This window comes from Vidua chalybeata, chromosome 2, assembly GCF_026979565.1.
Source record: "Vidua chalybeata isolate OUT-0048 chromosome 2, bVidCha1 merged haplotype, whole genome shotgun sequence".
Classification (NCBI taxonomy): domain Eukaryota; kingdom Metazoa; phylum Chordata; class Aves; order Passeriformes; family Viduidae; genus Vidua; species Vidua chalybeata.
In genome coordinates, this window is record NC_071531.1 from 103,417,176 (window position 1) to 103,437,678 (window position 20,503).

General features: G+C 34.2%; 1 protein-coding gene across 1 annotated transcript in view; it reads right to left on the reverse strand.

Annotated features, from left to right (window-relative positions):
• NCAM2 (neural cell adhesion molecule 2) overlaps positions 1-20,503 on the reverse strand; it is a 128,629-nt gene that overhangs the window by 66,113 nt on the left and 42,013 nt on the right. The window contains exons 9-10 of the mRNA XM_053934797.1: positions 7,857-8,044; positions 7,084-7,180 (exon numbers count right to left, since the gene is read on the reverse strand). Coding sequence (XP_053790772.1) covers positions 7,084-7,180; positions 7,857-8,044 — 285 coding nt within the window. The remainder of the gene's footprint in view (positions 1-7,083; positions 7,181-7,856; positions 8,045-20,503) is intronic.

A 20,503-nucleotide genomic window follows, 5' to 3' on the forward strand; every position in this document is an offset into this window, starting at 1 on the left:
GTAAAATATATCCACAATACTATTTTAAATATGCGTCTCACATTCCAAGCCACCCACACATGCAGGTAAATTTTATGCAGTTTTCAAAGTTGAACTATAGCAGTTGTAAGGAAGATAGTGAATCATCTGAAGAAAATATAGATGAGATGCATTCCTGGTAAAAACCAAAACCAAATACTAGAAATACCATCAAGACATATTAAAATACCTACTATCTATTTCCAGCTAGGCAGATCCTTAACTTTTTTCCCCAATGAAGATCAATAACAGCATAATGAACTGAATCTAATTCTGTGGTTCTCTAATGAGTATGAATTTGATCATGCAAGGTATACAACTTTCTGGTCCTGATCCAGCTAAACATTCCTGCATTTGAGCTGTCCCTGTCAGTTGCAATTACTTGCAGCATTGCCATGATTTTCATATTAGAATTGCAAGCTTTTTGGATCAATGTTGAGCCAGAGTGAAGAATAATTTGCAATACTGTGTACTCTGAAGTCTGTGCCTGGAAGGATAGAGCTGTGGATTTTTCTTCTTCCTTTTCCTTCTAAACCGAATGACAAAATTAATCTTAGAGGAGGTTAGCTACAGGCAGAGATCACTAATTCATATACTCTTGTAGATGTAAGTTGAAGGACTAAGCAGTGGAAAAAGGAGGGGATTTAGTTTCTATGATTTAAAGATCACTTAGTGATAGCAAAGATTCCAGAAGACTTCCTTGGAAGTTCCTCTGCTATCTTTTTTTTATCATTATACTGCTGTCAAAACAAAGGAAAATTCATCACAAATTCAGCCTTTAAATTGAAGACGTAAGAAGTCCCGACAAGTGTCAGACATTTTGTCGACTCCATCATCTTTCCACAACATCTATTTCTCTGTCCAAAAAGTGACTATATTTATGTATGATATTAAAAACTTGTGAGGAGTTAATTTAGTTTTGATTTCTGTCTCAACACTGATTGTCAGGTGCACATGTGCCACTTGCCAGAGGCAGCCAGAAGATGGAGGAAAGCCTTTTCTTTGGGGGGACTTTGCCTGGTAACCATTTCACACCTCACATGGGACAGGCAGTCAGCAGGAGACCACCAAGGATGCTGTACTCCACAGAGAGATTTCCCCAGTCAAATGGCAAAAGGTCTCCGGCAACAGACTGCAGAGGAAGGCTGGACTGGGCCAATGGTCTCCTGTCAGCAGGCAGACTTGGGGAGGAGCCAGGGGGTATAAAAGTAACTGCTCAACAAGCTCCTGGGGGCTTTTAGAGATTTGTCTTTTGGCCGCGGACTTTTTGGCTTTGGGCTTGGTGGCTGGGGCTTTTTGTGTCTTGTTTGTTGGGATTTTTGAGTCTGGGGGCCTTTTAGGTCTTGTTTTTTTGCTTTGGTTCCAGTCCTTTGATGGGTGTTTCTTGCCCTGGCCTCAGCCTGCCTTTTGGCTGTCCTGCCCTCACTGGCTCTTGCTCACCCTCGTGTCTGTCCTGCCTCCCTGTGTCCCTGACTGACTCCCTGCCTGCTCTGCCCCCACGTCCCTGTCTCTGGTGCTAATGCCTGCTTTGGTCTCTGCCTCCCCTCTCTCTCTCTCTTCCCTCCCCCACCCCTTCATCCTTTTCCATTTTCCTTCCTCCTGTCTTTTCTAGCCCTCTTTGGTAGAGCAGCTCCTTTTTTTGTTTGTTTGTCCATACCAACATACGGTTCTCAGGTACAATGTTGACTTGGTTGACTTAATTTCATTCTACATCATCTACTTTTAAAAGAACTCACAGTTCCCCACACTGGAACGTGACAAGAATAAAATAAAATCAAATAGTATCCCCAAACAATAGGCGTAAAATTGCACCTCATCTATTTTGTACTCAGAACATAATGCTGGTTTGCACAAATGGACTTTGTGATACAATGGCCTAAATAGAATTGGTTTGGTTCCAAAAACAGTATCACAGCTTATAGAGAAGTACACATAGAATTACTAGTTCATATTTGCCTCCACTGATGTGTAAAGTCTCCTTAAATTATGACCAAACTTGTTCAATAAATGACCACTTTTTATCACTGGGGATTTTCTTTTCGAGCTATTTTTTGATAGCTTTGTGGAAGAAAATAACTCCCTCTCAGAGTTTAGCAGCCCTGGTATAAACAGAGGAAAGGAAATGATTCTGTGAGAGTGGGTAGTGGGCTCTGGGATTGATCTTCCAGTCAGCTCTTGTCTCCTGTCAGTATGTTGCTACTGCAGTTCTCCAGCTTTTCCTCTTTCTGTACATCTGGCATATATATTGACTGAAAATAACTATGTCTAAATGCTGAATCTAAATAGCACCAGGACCCTGGCAAGGAAAGAGATGAGGCTGGGGACTAGACTTCTGGAGTCAAAAATCTCTATGAAATAGCTTCTGCTTGTACATTCTCAGAATGGGGAAAAACCTCAATATTACATCTGCATATATTTCTTTTGCCAAATCTCTGAGAGTTCAGGAAAAATAAGCATTCATTTAGTAAACAAGACCACAGCTAGCAAATAAATACATAAATAATAAATTAAAATAAGACACATGCACACAAAGCAAAACATTGCTGCTATGTTGATAGTTTCATACCTATTCTAATTGAAAATATGTTGCTGTTTGGTTAATTTTTAAATAAAAATCCTTTAGCTGATGCTGCTATTATGTGAACACCAAGTTTTAGAACTGCAAGCTAGATTTTAGGTCTGCCCATATGTTTTTGGAGACAAATGAGCTTTTGGCAGAATATGATTTTCTTTTTCATTATACTATTCTCCAGGGAAAATTAAATCTTACTACTTTGATAACTTTTCCCTGTGTTGAAATGCAAATACTTGGTGAAAAAAGGAACATCCTTTAACCAGCAGCAAAGTACCAGCATCAAAACTACAGAGAAGTAAATTTCTAAATTTAATTTCGTAGTCTTTGTCAGTTGTCAATTAGCCTTTTCATATTTTGAGCATGACTTAAAACATAAAACAGGTTACAGGGTGCATTTTCTGTGTAGCTCAATTATGGTATTTCCTATGTCTTCATTTGCTTTTGTTGTCATTATTGCCTATATTCACTGACTTTCTGTGCACACAGGATGCGTAAATAATATCTAATTTAATGAAGTGGTGTAGGAGTTCTGAGTATCTAATGACATCATCGACTTTTTTGTTTTTTAATTCCCTGTAATATTCCTGTAGAAATGAAAAAGATAAATCATACAGCTGTAGCAGATGTAGCATCTCTCATTTGCTCAGAGAAGCTGTGGATGGCCCCATCACTGCAAGTTCTCAAGGCCAGGTTGGGCAGGACACTGAGCACCCTGGTGTAGTGAAAAGTGTTCCTGCCCACAGTAGGGCTTTTAAACACTATGGAATTTTAAGTCCCAAAATACAAGGAAGAAGGGGAAAGGAAAATCTAGGAAGAGTAAGGCTATGAGATCCGTAGAGGTGAATAATAGTTGACTTTTTGGGGCTCTAGATTCAGCCCAGCTATACATCCAGCTATGTAAAAAATCTACATTAATATTTTAAAAAAGAGAAACCTTCAAAATTCTCATTTAGCTATGTGTCATAACCTTAAAATTTACCATTTTAAGATATTAAATTACCTATTCCAATAACATAATCATTAATTACTGATGGCAATGTGTCTTTCTACTTACCTACACAAAACATTTGAAACAATTATACTGAGATCTCAATTAAACAGAAGAATGCTTTTCTAGTTCATACTGGCTCCTTGCAAAGTGGTATTTCACATAAACTATGCATAAATTAGATTTGGACAAATCTAGGAATATCTGTGCTCACCTCAGCCTCTGAGATCCATTGGGGCAACCTTCCAAGCTGACCTGGCTTGCCAAAATTTAAGCCTGACTTAGATAAAAACTAGAGTGTAAATAAAACTCTAAAATCCAAGTTGTGGCTGTTGTGCTGACATGAAGCAACTAATTTGCAGTGGAAACAAGTGACTGTGGTTCTTTTCACATTACATATGTTACACACATAACATTTTAAAAGCTCGGGTAATGAAAAAGGAGATCACCCGTGTGTTATTTTTAAAAGTTGATCACAACAGTCAGGTCATAGGCACATCTGATTAAGCTTTCCACAACACTCTGGAGTTTCTAAGCAGGCCATCACCTTCCAGAATGAAACCTCAAATACTCTGCAGCTTCTCAGTTGTTTTGAAAGGTTTAAATGGAATTCAGTCTGATTCAGTAGCTCTGTGTAATCCAAATGAACAGTCATGGCTTTTCTGTCATACAAATATGGCTGTAAATTGCGCATTAGTTCTGAAATAAATCTTCCTTTTTAAAATCATCAATAAGTCTAATTTCTTAAGGAAGGCAACAGGAATAAAGATAATGGAATTTTGACAGTATCATAACTTTCTAAGTAGCAGTAAATTAATAAAAAAAGGTAGTTTGATTGTACTGAAATCCAGCAAAGCAGAAAATTGAATGAAACATGAAGGAACAAGTATTCCTGTAGAATTTAATGAGAAAACTATTTAGCAAAATGATCATTATTTGTGATTAAATTTACCTTAAAACTGTTTTCCAGCTTTTTTCCCTGACAGAGCCTTTGTAAAAGCATTCTATGCCCCAGCATTTGTTTTTACAATCAAAGCCAGGAGACAAAGCAGGCTGCATTGAAATGCATGAAATGATTTTATAGGCTTTAATATAGAAAATATCAATCATTAGGCCTTCCTAATCAACCAGAATGAAGCGACCAAGGTAAGTAAAACTAGGGAGAAAGCTGCATTTGACATCTTATACCTGTATCTATTATAGTGGTTTTATCTTCTGCGTCCCTGATCATTTTCCATTTCTAGCTGATGCCAGTTTAAATGCAAAACTTGTAACAGTGAATTACATGTTTGGGGTTTTATTCCAAAAACAAAGTCTACTTAGAGGCAAATGCTAAAAATATCAATATTTCAGGACACTGAATATTATGTATTACACTACTGTAAGTAGAGCATAGCAGGTAGTGCATAATAGTGCACAGCGACACCCCAAATCCAGTTTTTCCAGCCCTATTCATTATCACTACTAATAAACCTGCTTTTCTGTTTTCTGCATTTAATATCATTATCTAAAATATCTCCATATAGGGATATTCATGCTTTACATGATCTCCTCCCATAATTCTAATTATCCTCATTCCCCTTTTTATGTTTTTAACTACAATACATATTTTTAAAGTGTTAATCGAGTTTCCTGAAGAATTGCCTGAAAAAAATATAAGCAAAACATTGCAGAAGTAGAGACTATTCATCCGTTTAAAAAAGTGGCATCAGTAAAATGTCTTATATAGTTGTATTAAAAAGCAAAAAAAAAAAAAAAAATTACAGCTTATTTGTTTTTCCTTGCATTTCCAGGGAAGGAAATGCTCATGTGTGAATTTCCTGAAGTAAAATGACAAAATATCCTCTGTTTTTTCAATTAACTTTTCAATGCTAATATTCTTTATTAAAATTGATTAATTACTAAATTATAAGAGCAGGAGATATATACACAGCTAAAATACTCATCATGTAGTATCATGTGTTGTGAGATATTCTGCAAATCTAAGAAAAAAAAAAATTCTGGAGAATATCTGTTGAAATGTATACACAGTTATGAAAAAAAGAACACAGTGGCAACCACAACATTTTCTCATCATTTTCTCTCCTGAGAGCTAAGACCCCAGTGGGATGCAAGTCGGGGATTTTCCTTACTTTCATGTGATTTATGTCCATGGCTTCAAAAAAAGCTCTTTCTCAGTGGTCAAATGTTGCTGTTGAAGGAAGGTAAGATCACACCACAGCTAACACCCCAAAAAAGTTGTAAAAGGAAGGGTAAGGGATCTTCTAAGTGATGTAAAATTGTGTGTCATATAAATTTGAACCCCACATTTTCCTATTGTAGGAAGCTCAGCACTTTTCACTGTTCTTCAAAACCAAAAGATATATTATAGTAGGAATGTGTGCTAGAATCCTAGAGACATGATGGGAAAAACTTTTAAAATTGTGTATAAATTCTAAGAAGACTATTAATAAATAGGGGTGTTTTATAATTCCTGAGATGCCAAAAGAAAATAATTGTCCTATGGAGCAAAAGTTCTCAATTAATAGCAGCAGGCCAGGTCAGAGGATTTCCCTGTGCCTGGATGTGCATGCTTCAGCTAAATGCTCCCCTAAAAGTATTCCTGGTAGGAGTCTAAAGTTGTTTTTTAATACCAAAAAACACCCCAAAACCAACCAACCAACCAACCAACCAACCAACCAACCAACCAACCAAAAAAAAACCAAAAACAAACAACACAAACAAAAAACCCCCTCAAAAAATCTAGACCAAAACTTGCAACTAAAACATTCAGAATCACTTGGAATATGTGTCTTAATGAGAAAGAAAAAAAAAAAATATATGTAGTGTTAGTCCATTCCACAAGAAAATATAATTGAAAGCAGTGCTAAAAAATTCTCATTTGGTCTCAGTTAATAGTTATTTCTGCCAAAGATCAAACATACAGTCAGATTATTCTATTTGCCTAAACAACAATAGAAGGACATAAAAATTTTCAGACATTCTGTAACAATAGGATATAGAATATATCAGAGCTTAAATTATTTCAATCTAGCACTCCGGTCAAATTCTACTTTTAAATAACTAAAAGTGCAAATGGAGATAGATTTTCTTTGCGGATGTATTTCAGTCTCTTTTCATTGTTGTTTTATAAAAAAAATATGAGGGAGAAAAAGGAAAAAAAAATTCCTAATTCCTTCTTATTTTTACTGCCTGCAAACCATATGTCTCTCTGCTGAAGTTTTAAAAATGCATTGTTATAAACGTAGGATATAGTAAGAGCAAAGGAAAAAAGGTTAGACTAATTTTTTTCAAGCTTCAGAAGGCCTTAAAAATTAAATCAAAAGAAGATTCATATTCTGAGGGAACTGGTTTATTTTACTTTGCAGCTCAGCTCTTAGAAAATTAAATTATCTGCAAACACTCCACCAAATAAAATAAACAGAGGATTGTGTATCTGAACTTAATGTTGATTAAAGTTGGAAAAACTATTGAAAGAAAAGGAAACAAAATTTTAACTTACCAGCTTGACCAAGTGTATACTCCTGGTATCTTGTTCCTATTCTGTTTGTGGCTGTACAATTGTACCGTCCAAAATCATTGTCAGATGTGGGAGCAATCTTTAAAATGAATACACTTTGTATATATTAGTTGCTTATTAAATATATATATATATATTTAGATCAGAAATTCAGGTATGTTCTCCTTAACCAATATGCAGATGTGTTCTTACTTCAATATATCTAGTGTATTCTCCAAACATAGACCTAAATACACATTTTTTCATGTTTGACTCCCCCTTCTCAACTTCAAATGAAGAAAACTGATAATGGAACATAGTGACATTGTTCATCTTTAAATTTCACCTTTAAGCAATAATTAAAAGAAAACCAAACAAAAAACCCCAAAAATAATAAACTTTTTTGTAAACCCCAAGCACCTATGAGGCAGTCACTTTAATCTTCAGTCTTAGATTGATATTTTAGTTTTATATCTATTTATAGATTTTTTTTTTTACTTCCAAGAAACGCAAATTATATTTTTCCTGGGTGTAGTGTAGTTGGAAAAGTGAGCATAAGCCATTCAAATAAGATTTATTATCTAACTACTCATAAGAAATGTGTAGATAGATCAGTTCATATATAGTTGTTTGTTGTTTTATTCCTTTTTTTAAGAAGTGTTACTTATTAAATTGTAGGTTTTAGCCTTAAATACACTCTACACTACTCACAGTGCTGCCAAACTGAGGACAAAATTATGTTCTGCCACCATACTGATTTCCATTTGAAGTCTTACCTCTAGAATCAGCTTTCTTCCTGTACTGTAGGTCTTCAGATGAGTTGTATTTTTTACAGGTAAAACTAATTTTCCTCTTTTCCACTGAACTGAGGCAGATGGATTTGCTAGCACTTCACAGCTTATATTGATAGGGTTGCCTTCCCAAGAGTAATACATGGTTTGATTTGACACGAATGTTGGAGCATCTGGAAAAAGGAAGTAATGCACAAGTTTATTAACCAGTTTAGTAAAACAAACTGTATACTAATGCCCAAGCCTTCACGTTCACTGAGAAATTTCAACTGGCTGCTGTGTCAGTTTACTATGGAACATGGAAGTATTAGTATTCAACCATGAGTTCCTTGGGCTTTTTTCTTGATAAGTTTCTCCTCTCCTAAATGGTTTCAGCTGAACTTCTTGGGAAAGAGAATACCTGTCAAATACATTTAATTTTAGGCAACCACAGGCCCTTGAAAGACACTCTCTCAGAAATGAGGAAGAGTGTTTCCTCTTGAAGATGACAAATTCTTCAGCCAGACCCTCATATGAAAAAGGGAGGCGAGTTAAAACATTCATTGTCTGTTCACATGCTGATTTTATAGTGTCTACTTTTGCTATGGAGTAATTACATTCACTCAAATTTTCTTGTGTTATGGCTTCACCCATTTCTGGCTGGGACTTTATTATACTTTATGAAATCTTTTTAAAGAGAAATCTTTATTTGTGGAAATCAAACTTTAAAAAATAGCAAAAGAATACAAAAAAATGTTACAATGTATTCTACCTACTGCAAAAAATATATTGTGTGTACATTATTTAGGACAATCTTTGTATAAGTTCCTTATGAAATTATCAAGCTATAGCCAAGGAAAAAGATGGTGTGTTTTTCTTACAAACATTACTGGTTTGTAAGAAATCTCTGCATTAAACATATACCAAATACTGAGTCTGACACAGAGGAAATAGTTGGCTTGCAAACTAACTGTGATCTTCAGACCATAGTGCCACTAAGTGACAACCTATCTCTTCTACTCACTATTTCTCTGGAGAGCAGGAAGTTTAGTGATCACTATAAAATGAGAGGGAGTAGACTTTCCCCTCTTCTTCTTATTTCTTGCGTGAATAGTGGGTTTTTTCTATAAAATATTGATTTGTGTTATTTCTTAATTTTATTGTTACTATCTTTTAACAGTACTAAAAAAAATTCTTTATTCACAGAAACTTTCTCAATACTTTAATTCCAAAAGAGAATTATCAGTTACGGCTGTTGCAATGGTATCTATTTTTAATATCTAAGATAAATACACACATATATAATATATATATATGTTTTGATAAATAGCTCAAATGTTTTCATATGTGTCTCTGGAAAATATATTCTAGTCCTCTCACATAAAGCTTAGTTTTAGTCAAGAAAATTCCTAATAGGTGTATCAGAGACCAGAACTGAGCATCTTTAGTATGAAGTAAAATTTAGCTTCAGGAATGGTTAAAAACAACTGGTTTTTTTCTTCTTTTTTTTTTTTTTTTTTTTTTTTTTTTTTCCCTGAAGTGCACATTTTCAACTTCTTCCTGTTTGCCTCTGTCAAAAAGCACAACTTTTTTGATGACATATGCTGCTGCTGCATCTAGGCATACAGACTTTGAGCAAAAAGAACTGTTATCAATAGAAATTTTAAAGCACAGATCAAAGCTGCTACATTGCCCAAGGCCAGCAGCATCTCCTTTAATAACTGTTCAGCCCTTATTTTTGTAGAAAAACAAGCATTTTCATCTAAATAAGTAAAGCCTGCCTGGCTATGAATTTATTTACAAGACACAGGAGTTCATCTTTCTGCTCCAAGAGTTTTAATAAGTAATTCTAGCAATCCTGTTTTTCACAGACCTTTAAATACCCCATATTTCAGCAGCTAAACAGTTTAATGCAAAGAACAGACTATCAAAGAGTCTTCAGAGTGTGACGTCCTACACTAGTGGAGAATATGAAGAAAAAAGCAAACTGCATAAGCATGTTTTATGGTTAGCTATGGTCAATAATCTCAGAATACCAAGGCTCAGAGCCTTGGCTTTTCGTCTGGAAATGAAGTTCATCGTGGGAATCACTTGTAGGAAAACTGTGTGAACTTATTTCTGCATGTTCAATAGATGGATCAATAGCATGTTCAACAAACAGATTGGAAATCTCATTAGAGTCTTTGTGAGGTTCCAAATGTGATTGTAAGTAGTATTCAATTTTATGTAAGCACTGTTTTCCAATGTGAATTTATCACAATAAGTTCACTCCATTTATGAACACTGGCATGAATGTTGAAGATTAAAAGATACTCTGAATCTGAGAAATCCTCCTTCCTAGATAACATTACGTGGTTTGATGCTCAATACACATGTGGCAAACTCATATCCTATTTTAAGACTTACAAGTGAAAAAGTACTGTACACTTTTATACTGCAGATAAAAGCATTCAAGAGAATAGGGACTTCCAATTCAGACGTCTCTCTCTTCTAAAGGTAGATTTTGGAGGCCCATTATATCTATTTGTTGATATTTTAAAAGTATAGGTGAGTTATGGACTGCCATCTGTACAAAACTACAGGTATTAACAGTCATAAACACAATAAACCACAAATAGGACTAAAAGTCTGTCAAATAAAGATATATCCTGAAATAAACAACTCACAATTGTAAAGCATTCCCCTCAAAAAAAAAAGCTTTGTAATTTCCCTCTCAAAAACCTGTGTAAAAATGCTTTTGCAGCCATTTCCCCAGTAGTCAAGAGCTCCAACACACAAAAAGAAGAAGACTGTACTAATGACTTCATTCAGAGAAATTATCTTAAAACTGATTATTTTTGATTTGCTAGTCAGGAACAGATTAAGATGCCTGAAGTGATGTTTTACAAAAAGAATATAATTCTGGAAATAATTTTCTTTTTACGGTACAAACAAAAGATCATTTACATTTCTTATGAAACTAAAAAATTGAGTTGGAAGGGAATAATTTGTTTATAAAGAGAACTTGTTTTTTCTTGTATGCTCTTCATCACTAACTGCTGTTTAGTATGCTTTAATGGTTACAGAATTAGTATTTATCAAACATAAACACACATTATATTTAATATAAAAGAATCATGAAAAATAACAAACCTTAAAGCCAAGTCTTTGAAAACATAAGTCTGACTATATTATATGTCTAAACCTGATCCCACCAGTTTTAAAACATAACAAACAAATTACATTATTAACCAGAATATTTATCAAAAAGTTCTATCAATTGAAAATGAAGTAAAACAAAGTAGAAATGAGAAGGTGGTTCTGTGAAAGGATCTTTAAATGCAATATATTTATTGTTTAAAAAATAAAAGATTCAATGGAAATCAGTTAGAAAATTAGAACCATTAAAAATAATAATGTGCTCTGCTTAGCTTCTATGTAACTGAGAATTAATTTACACCTGACAAAATTCAATGCAGGGTGCAAATGAACTGTTCCTTTTAAGCTTTTTTACATAAAGTAAAAAGTTAAGATGACATACTAGAGTTCTGAACAGATAAGTAGAAGTAAGAATTTGAACACACTCTGTTAAAAAAAACTCAACCCTGATGGTATTTCTTATATCTGACCTTTTAGCACTTCACTGAAAACAAAACAAATAAAACCCCCCAAACTGCAAAAAAATTACAAAATTTACCATTGATATTATTTAAGAGATGCACACAATATGTTAGAATAGCTCAGGTTGAAAAGGACCTAAAAGATCACCCAGTTCCAATCCCCTACCATGAGCACGGACCCCTCCCACTAGACCAGGTTGCTCAGAGCCCCATCCAGCCTGGGATTCCCAGCCTAACTTCCAGGGATGGGTCATCCACAGCTTCTCTGGGCAACCTGGTCTAGGGTCTCATCACCCTCATAACTAAAATACATTTCTCCCTAAAATCTAATTCCTGATAACTCTCTTTCAATTTAGAACCATTGTCCTTATGCTATCACTACAGATAAAAAGTCTCTCTTTTGCACATGGAAGTGCTGCAAATGTCTCCTCGGAGCCTTCTCTGCTCCAGACTTATCAACATCAACCCTCCCAGGCTGTCTCCATAGCTGAGCTGCTCCAGCACTCTGATCACCTTCATGGCCCTTCATGTGGACTCTAGCAAGTCCACATCTTTCTTGTATTTGGTGTCCCAGAGCTGGATGCAGCAGTGCAGGTGGGGGTCTCAAAAAAGGTGGGTAGAGGGATAGAATAACTTCTCTTGACCTGCTGGCCATGGGGCTCTGGATGCAGCCAGGATGTGATAAAGTCCATAAGGTTTTAAGGTTCAGCTGTGAAAGATTGAATATTATTTTGGAGATATTAGGCAATCCAAATGAAAAAGATGCCTTGAAGGAACAAAGACTATATCATGAAAATATAAAACTAAACCAAATTATTCTATTGGATTCTGTAAGAATTTAGAAATTTAGAAAGGCCTTTTAGAGTAGTTAATGTTATGGTAACAGCATCAGCTAAGTACCAAGCTGATCATTTTGCCAAGCAAGAGAGAAACCGACAGGTTGGCACTCCAATTAGAATGAGTTCTGGATAACCTGTATAAGAAGATTATTTAAGAGAAGCAAATTCTGACCTGGAAGCTGTCTCTAGCATTTAGATATCCTTGTTAGTTATAATGTCCAGGAACAGTGATTCAAGAACAGACTAATATATCACCTGCCTTGTCCAGAAAGTAATTAAATTAAGGATGACAAAGATCCAGCTCTGGTGTATGTTTGGTGTCATACACAAAATTAGATACAGCAAATTACCTGATTCAGTACATGTGTCCAGACAACTGTAATGGAAAACTGGTGTGCAGAATCAGATTTGTACTTCTTAATTTAAGAACATAGGTTTTCAAAATGTGGCTATTTGTTCCCCTGGAACATGTAATAAAAATATGTGACAGATTGTCAGATCTAAGACTCTGGGACATTTCCTACAGTATATTATTGGAAGCCTTGCTCTAAAATGATTAATGTTGGCATAAGTTTCCCATCATCAAGGACTTTAATAAACCGCATCCTCTGGCAAATCTAGTACTGTCCTTGCCATCGATCCTGTAAAAGTGCCTCAATTTTTTGTAACTCTGCCACAATTTAGTTAACAGCCATCTATCTTTCTCTTGTACTTTCTCCCTCATACTTTTTTCAAAAGTTAATATTTTAAAATGAATAGCTCTTCCTTGGATACAAAGTAGAAGAACCTCCACAGACAAGTACAATAACTGTCACATATTAATTTGCAAGAAGAAATAATATTAGAACGACTTCTAAAATGTGGTTAGGTGACTATATTTTAATCTATAATCATTCTTAAAAGGAAGACAAGAATTGCACAACTTCAGCTACTTACTGCTGCTATCACAATCATGTGGCTGTAAGGAAAAACATCCAAGACCCACGCAGGAAGTTTCCAAATAGAAAAGCAAATGAAACTCATCATATATTGATTTCTAATTGCCATGATTATCAGCTATAACCAGAGGGGTCTTTTTTTTTTTTTTTTTTCTGGAATCCAACCCATGATTTCAAAAGTTTTGAGAGGTACATGTTTCTTTCAAAGCAAGTGCAGTAAACACCACACTTTTTTGTAAGACTTCCTTTCCCCTGCCCCATTCTCTTGGTTACTTTCAAAATTTATTACAATATGACTTTCACATTCAATAGTACGATGCACTATCAACTGATTGTACCTTTATGGAGAGTAAGAGCCCCCTCCTACTGGCAAGCAGTACTATTCCTGGAAACCTTAACTAGGGTATTTTTTAATATGCAAACACCATACCAATTGCTCCATTTCCATAAGATACATTTTGCTGGATGCAAAGCATGTTGATAACTGCACATTAAATAATGTTGGGCAATGAATGCATGTATGGCTCAGGTTCTTGGTGTTGCCAGAGTTGCAGAAATTAAATGTATCACTTGACATTAAAGACCTGTATTTGTTTTTACATTAAAAAAAAAAACAAACAAACAAACAAACAAACAAAAAAAAACCCAAAAAAAACAAAAACAAAAAAAACCAAAAAACCCCCCAAAAAACAAAAAGCAAACAAACAAACAAAAAAAAACCCACCCCCCCCAAAAAAAAACACCACAAAATCCAAACTAAAGCCCAAGAAATTTTAATGTCATAGAAATGTCTGCTTTGAATTGATACATCTCTCTAAATTGCCTAAACTAGTTTAAATTAGGTGGAGAAATTCCAAATAAAACAGCAAATTTTAAATAAAAATAAGCAAAATAAGCCACTAGTGATGTATAAAACAAATTGTTTGTATACCTCTATCAATCATTTTGTAAGTCTGTGAATCACCAACACTGGCCATCAGATCTAGGACAGGAAGATTCCCCCTACAGCTCCAGATCCATCACACTAGCAGCAATTTTCATTTTAGTAATAAAATTATCAGGTGCTGCCAACTGTTAACACATTATTCTCAAATGATGCCAATTTGAACCAAATTTTCAATTGTTACATGTATTCCAGGACAGATTTACTGGAATAATTTAATATGGCCTGACTTCTCCATCAAATATTAGATTACATGATTGTCTTATAGGCAGAAGAGAAAAACTGCAATGTTTTTTCTCAAACCAAGATCCTAACTCCATCTTTCTTCCTGTCCTATGCATCACATTTCCAGAACAAAATCCAGTCTTTCCCTTCCATATTTTCCTACTTGTCACCCTTACCTCCACAGTATGCCTTCTTATTGATATCATCCCTCCATTCCCTAGTGTCTGTGTCTCTCTCATACATTCCCAAATCATAATAGTTGCTGTATGGAACAAGGATTTTTAGCCTTTTCATCTCTTTACTTAATTTTCACATGTAGTGCTGTCCAGAAAACAACAAATAAAATCTCTAAAAAGTTGTTTTTTCAAGTTTCAAATTTCAGTGCCACACATCATATCACATAATTTTTTTCTTCATTATACTCAGATACTGTGACTCTGCTTTGATGGATCTATCTTGGAGGTATAAGAAGGCCATGATGCCTTCTTTTCATTCACAGGTTATTACTGTGCAATATGAATTACATTTTATATAGTATGAAAATACTTCTGAAACCATTTAAAATTTATCATATTAATTATCAATGTAAATATTTAAATTTAACAATGTAAAATCATGCTCAAGGAGGTATCAGAAAATTCTTCCTCCTTTCTTTTCTTTTTTTTCTACCTTTACTTTTCACAATTGCATATATGAAAATTTATGACAGTAAGAAAAGATGTTGAGGCATATATATATATGAATAACTAAATCATTATAAGCAAAAAACACCCCAAAATTATCTTATTCTTTCAAAATTGTGTTCTTCTATTAAGAAAAAAGTAACTAACATGTTATTAAAAATCTACTTTAAATGATAGCAAATTAATTGCAAGATTAACCAAAACATATTGTAGAGAGCTCTGTTTGGTAAAAATTTATGAGAAATTTCTAATATGAATATCATGTTTAACAAGTCATTAACATATATTTAAGCAAAATGTTTTTAGGATGGAATTTTTTGTTTCAAAGTACTTTTACAGCCTTTTGGGCTAAATAATAGGTAGATTTATTACATAGGTGAATAATTTCTCCATTTTACCACACTGTTGTAACATCAGAAAAAGACAATGGATGCATTCAACTCTGCTTCACTATGGGAAGTTTGGTGAAATGGTTTTGGAAAGTGACTTTATGTGATAAACCTTATCTTCTGCACATAATTCAACTTTCTTATCCCCGTGAAGTCACTGCAGTAGCATAGTAAATTTCCTTTTGTGCATGTGCTCAAGTGCAAAGAAGAAAAATGGTAAATCTTACAACTGACATTCATAATATGTCAAAATTATCACACTTATTTCATGATGTTAAAGGTTGACCTTTTCTATCTTTGCTTTCTCATTTTAACCTATAAATCTGACAGGAAGAAATGTAAATAAAGCCAATAGTATTTTATTAAAAAAGATGGATTTTTTTTCTACACTATTTCAATATTGTGTTTCTTTTGATTGTTTTTCCTGTAACTTGTTTCTTTCCCAGGCCATATGTTTGTATTTATTAGTGTTGTTTTCTGGCTGTGATGACAGGATAGAGCTGGGTCCTCATGACTAATTGATGAAGGGAAAGTGCAAAGAAGAAAAAGTCAGGTTTTTTCAGTGGTTTCCAGTGACAGAAAAGAGGTAATGCCTTGCAATTTCAACCATTCTGTGATTCTATGAGTAGTGATGGGATGTTGCTGCACTTATTTCTTTTAACAGAAACCAAATGCAAATTATGAACTGTTTGAATTTATCATGATAGCAGTAGGCAGCTGGAACCTTTTGTGACATTTATCACATCATCAACGTTTTCCAGAGAATTGTGGATGATCCATCTATGGAAGTGTTCAGGGTAGTTTGGAGGAGCTCTGAGCAACCTGGGCTAGTGAAAGTTGTCCCAGACCATGGCACAGGGGTTGGCACTGGATGAACTTTAAGATTGCTCCAAACCAAACTGTTCTATGATTCTGTGATAACGTTTGTGACATCTTGTACACAGTAGTAGCATTTTCACTGATTGAAAACCTTTCTTCCTTGAAGGTAAATAGAATTTGTAGCTTAATCTGCTGAATCCACTTTTAAGTAAAGTTGTATATTTTTTTGCAAAGATATAAAATTAAATTGCATTAATTTAAAGCATCCCACTCAACTGCAGTGCAGTACAGGTAACACACAACAAAGCAGAAGAATAATCAGTTATGAAACCACATTCGATACTGCAACAGTAATGACATTGGTTTCAAATTGTGTCAGGAGAAAAAAAACACAAAGGAAAAGACTGTTATTGATAAGCAATACAATAGTATAACAAATACTGCACAGTTTTCTTTACAGGTAAATACTATACTGCACATGTTGCATGATTATTTTTGGTTTTACCACTCAAAGTTGCTACTTAACTAATACAGAATATTACTACAAAAATCATGCTTGGATAAAAAGCAATCTTAAGAAAACATTCATATTCTTGTATTGCACAAAAATTATTTAAATGCATTTTTTCAGAAATTCCTTTTTAAGAAATAATGTTTATAAACTACTCACAAGGCTGATCTCATACAAAAATGTACCCACATTACTCAATGTAATATATTTGTCATAGATGATTCTATCTCAAAACATTACTCTTTGAGCACTGTGAGGAAATAGGCATTTTTGGACCACCCAGCATATCTAATAGCTGCAGTATCAGCACTGAAATTGAGAGGTTTAACTAAAACAGTGATGTGAAAACTGGTAATTCCAGCTAAAAAGGTCTCTCAGTCAGGATGCTTCCTGGATAGTGTATGGGAAAACAGAATTTTCCAAAGGAAGTAGCTCAATGCCTTTCTCTAGTAAAAGGAGTACTGTCCAAAGGAATTTGCACCTGGTGATACAGAGCAGTCAGAAACAGTAGCGTCTTACACAATGTGTGCACCTGGGAGGATAAAATTAAGTGAGGGCTGTGAAAACTTCAGGCAGGTTAATGACAGTTTGAACATAATGAAGGGAAAACTGTAAGGGGACATAGAGAGTCTTCCAAAGATCATAAATGCTGTTCATTACTCCTTGTTTAAAGCTTTTCTAACATAGTCATGATGTAGGGGCACCCCAACTAATAATAACACTGTGGTGAAAGATGGTCCAGCACACTGAACATGTAAAAATTAAGACTTTTCTTCAGTGCTAATTATGCAGTGAAAAATTTGTCCAAGATCAAATGTGTTTTTCTCATCACAATTTTTCTTTTAGCCAGGTCTGTATTATGCTTTTAAAGACAAAAAAATAAGGCATGGAAATGTAAATATTTGTATAGCAAAACTATATAATTCACTAGGGTTTATATATTTAAATTCCTCAGGCTGTCTTAAAGACCTCATCTTAGCATATGGCCTGCTTTATCTTTTGTATGTATTTCTCTAATATTTTTAATTTAAAAATAGTTTCTTTCTCTATGATAAATATCTAGATAATAACTATAGAAACATCTTAATACTCAATACATATCATATATTCCATCACACATATAATATATTCCAATTTTCAATTGATTACTTATTATTACTCTCATACAATACACACTAGGCTTCATACTTAAAACCAAATTTTGCACTTAGTGAAACCTGTTAATAAATAATATTTGAAAATGGCATTTTATTTTGATGTAATTTTGATTTACCTTTCATACTTTATATAACGAAAATTAAACATAACTAAACACAAAGATGACTTTGTAGGAAGAAATATTTTAAAATGCCCCCTGGTTCCCTGCAATTCATGTCTTCACAGCATTTCCTTCAGATAAAAGTCAGGGTTAACTGTTCCCAGTTGGTATCAAACCTGATAATCTCTTCCTGTCCTAGAGAACTGCTCTTATCACCAGGAGCAACCCCAACAGAGAACAAGGATAAAGCACAGAAATTCTGTGCAATCCTAATGCCAGTTTAAATCTCTGATAGGGGGCAGTAAGTAAAAGGATGAGACAGTGACACCAGAGCACTCAGTGCCTTCATTAGGCCTGTTTGACTGAGGAGGCATTTAAAGATGTGATGGAAGCAGTTTCCTCTTCTGACTACACAAACTGTCAAATACAATAAAACATAAAGAAAAAAATGCTGTAGTTTTGTTACTAACTTACAGAAAGGCACAGATGCATTGTTTACTTCCATCTAGAAACTAGAGGACAATATCAAGGATGAAGTTCTGCTTATCTATTTATATTTTAATTTTAAAATAGGTATTGGGGGTTTATACAACAATATTATTAAAGATAATTCAAATTTCTGTTAACATGGCTTAACTGCAAGACTGAGCAATTCCTGAATAAATTCTTCTCAAGAACTGTTTGGAAGAGAGCAAAACCAAACTAATGGAAGAGAAAAAGTAAACTATTTTGAAGGGCTTAATGCAATTTTTAAAATGAAAATTTGGGGAAAAAATGTAAAAGCCCTAATAGCACGGTTTGTAGCTGCAGTTAGTATGCTGAAGAAATGCCACTTTGAAGAGGAGAATCAAAACTATTCGATACTGACTTCACAGAATCCCCCCCTTTTTAAGAGTTTGCTACAAAAAATACAAATTGGTTGTTTAGTTTTTGAACCTGAATATTTTGCTGAAATTCCCAAGCCTGCAACTTATGAAGTCCCATAACTGGAATGACATAGCCATGACACTGCTTCATATAGGAAGATACTGGGGAAAGGACTGTCAGAGCTTAGGACAACCCAGCATTGGATGGAAATGGGGGCAAGAAAGATTTGAAAGATTCTTCAAAGGAGCTGTTCTGTTACAGAAGTTTATGGCAGAGGCCTGACTGATGGGAGATGAGATTGAAAAGAGGCACTTCCTCCTGGGGACATTATTTTTAAGAACTGGAGAGTTCTTTACCAGTAAACAAGTGTTTTCTTTCCTAGGCCAGACAAATAAGTTATATTTGAAGCTCATATACCAGTGCAAAGTTATTTGCAAAGGAAAGCAAAAAATTTGTCTGACTCATTAATCAGAATATGAGACAGACCTATATTGTATCATCCCAGAAACACTTGCTTTGCATCATAGAACTACTTGACTTAAAGGAATTGAGGAAAATTGTATTTCTGTTAGCCAAACAATGCCTGTGCTGGAAAAAAATACATTTGGGTTAAAGCTCATTATCAGTTGAGTATTTAAAACTTAAAACTCCAGTTTTAGAAATATCATAATAAAAATCTTCTGTTATACATTAAAAGTAACCATTACAATGTGTGGTTTCTCTGATGGTAGAATAATATTTCTATGTTCTTTATAAACTGTGTTTCCTCAGAGGATTTTAGAACTGTAAAAAATTTTATGCTGTATCAAAAACTGTGTCCACCAAGACGTAAATTCAGGTTTTAAGTTATTCCATTTTTTCATATACTATATTTGATTGTTCCCACACATATTCAAAATTAATTCTGCCATACCATAAAAAGACTACTACTTTCAAATTCTTTCCACATCATCTAAAACTTTCACCCTGAAAGGTGTCTTAGGTTATAATAATGTATTGTATCAATGCAGAGGTTTTATTATACCCTCTGGTATGAATTCTGTATTGCTAATAAATCCTTACATTTCAGTTGTCCATGTTTCGTAACATGTGGTGCAATATATCTCTCTCTTCTGAATACAAAATATATTAATATTTAATGCTAAAGCATAGCAGCAAAACAACTATAATCAAACCATGTATTTCATATTATTATGTGGAGAGTTAGCAGAGTTTTAAAGAAACTTCACTTAATTTGCATTTTTATCTATTTTTTTCCCTTTTTATATATATATATATATATATATATATATATATATATAACATTATATTTGCATGCACTAAAAAAACAAATATAGCAAATTAGTATATATTTCTTAGGTCTTCTGGCTTGGCAAATCCCTTCATTCCTAATACCTAAAAATTCTTTTGATCATTCCTCATTTTTCTTTCAGATTTATATTCTATGTCACAATGCAATGCTTCCCTGCCAAAAAAGAACACACAACTTTATAGTGAAGGCACTTTCAGAACTCCTCAGGAAATCACTCTGTGGTCTGCAATCATTACTTTTATTTCTGTGCCACAGAATCCTATTCCAGCT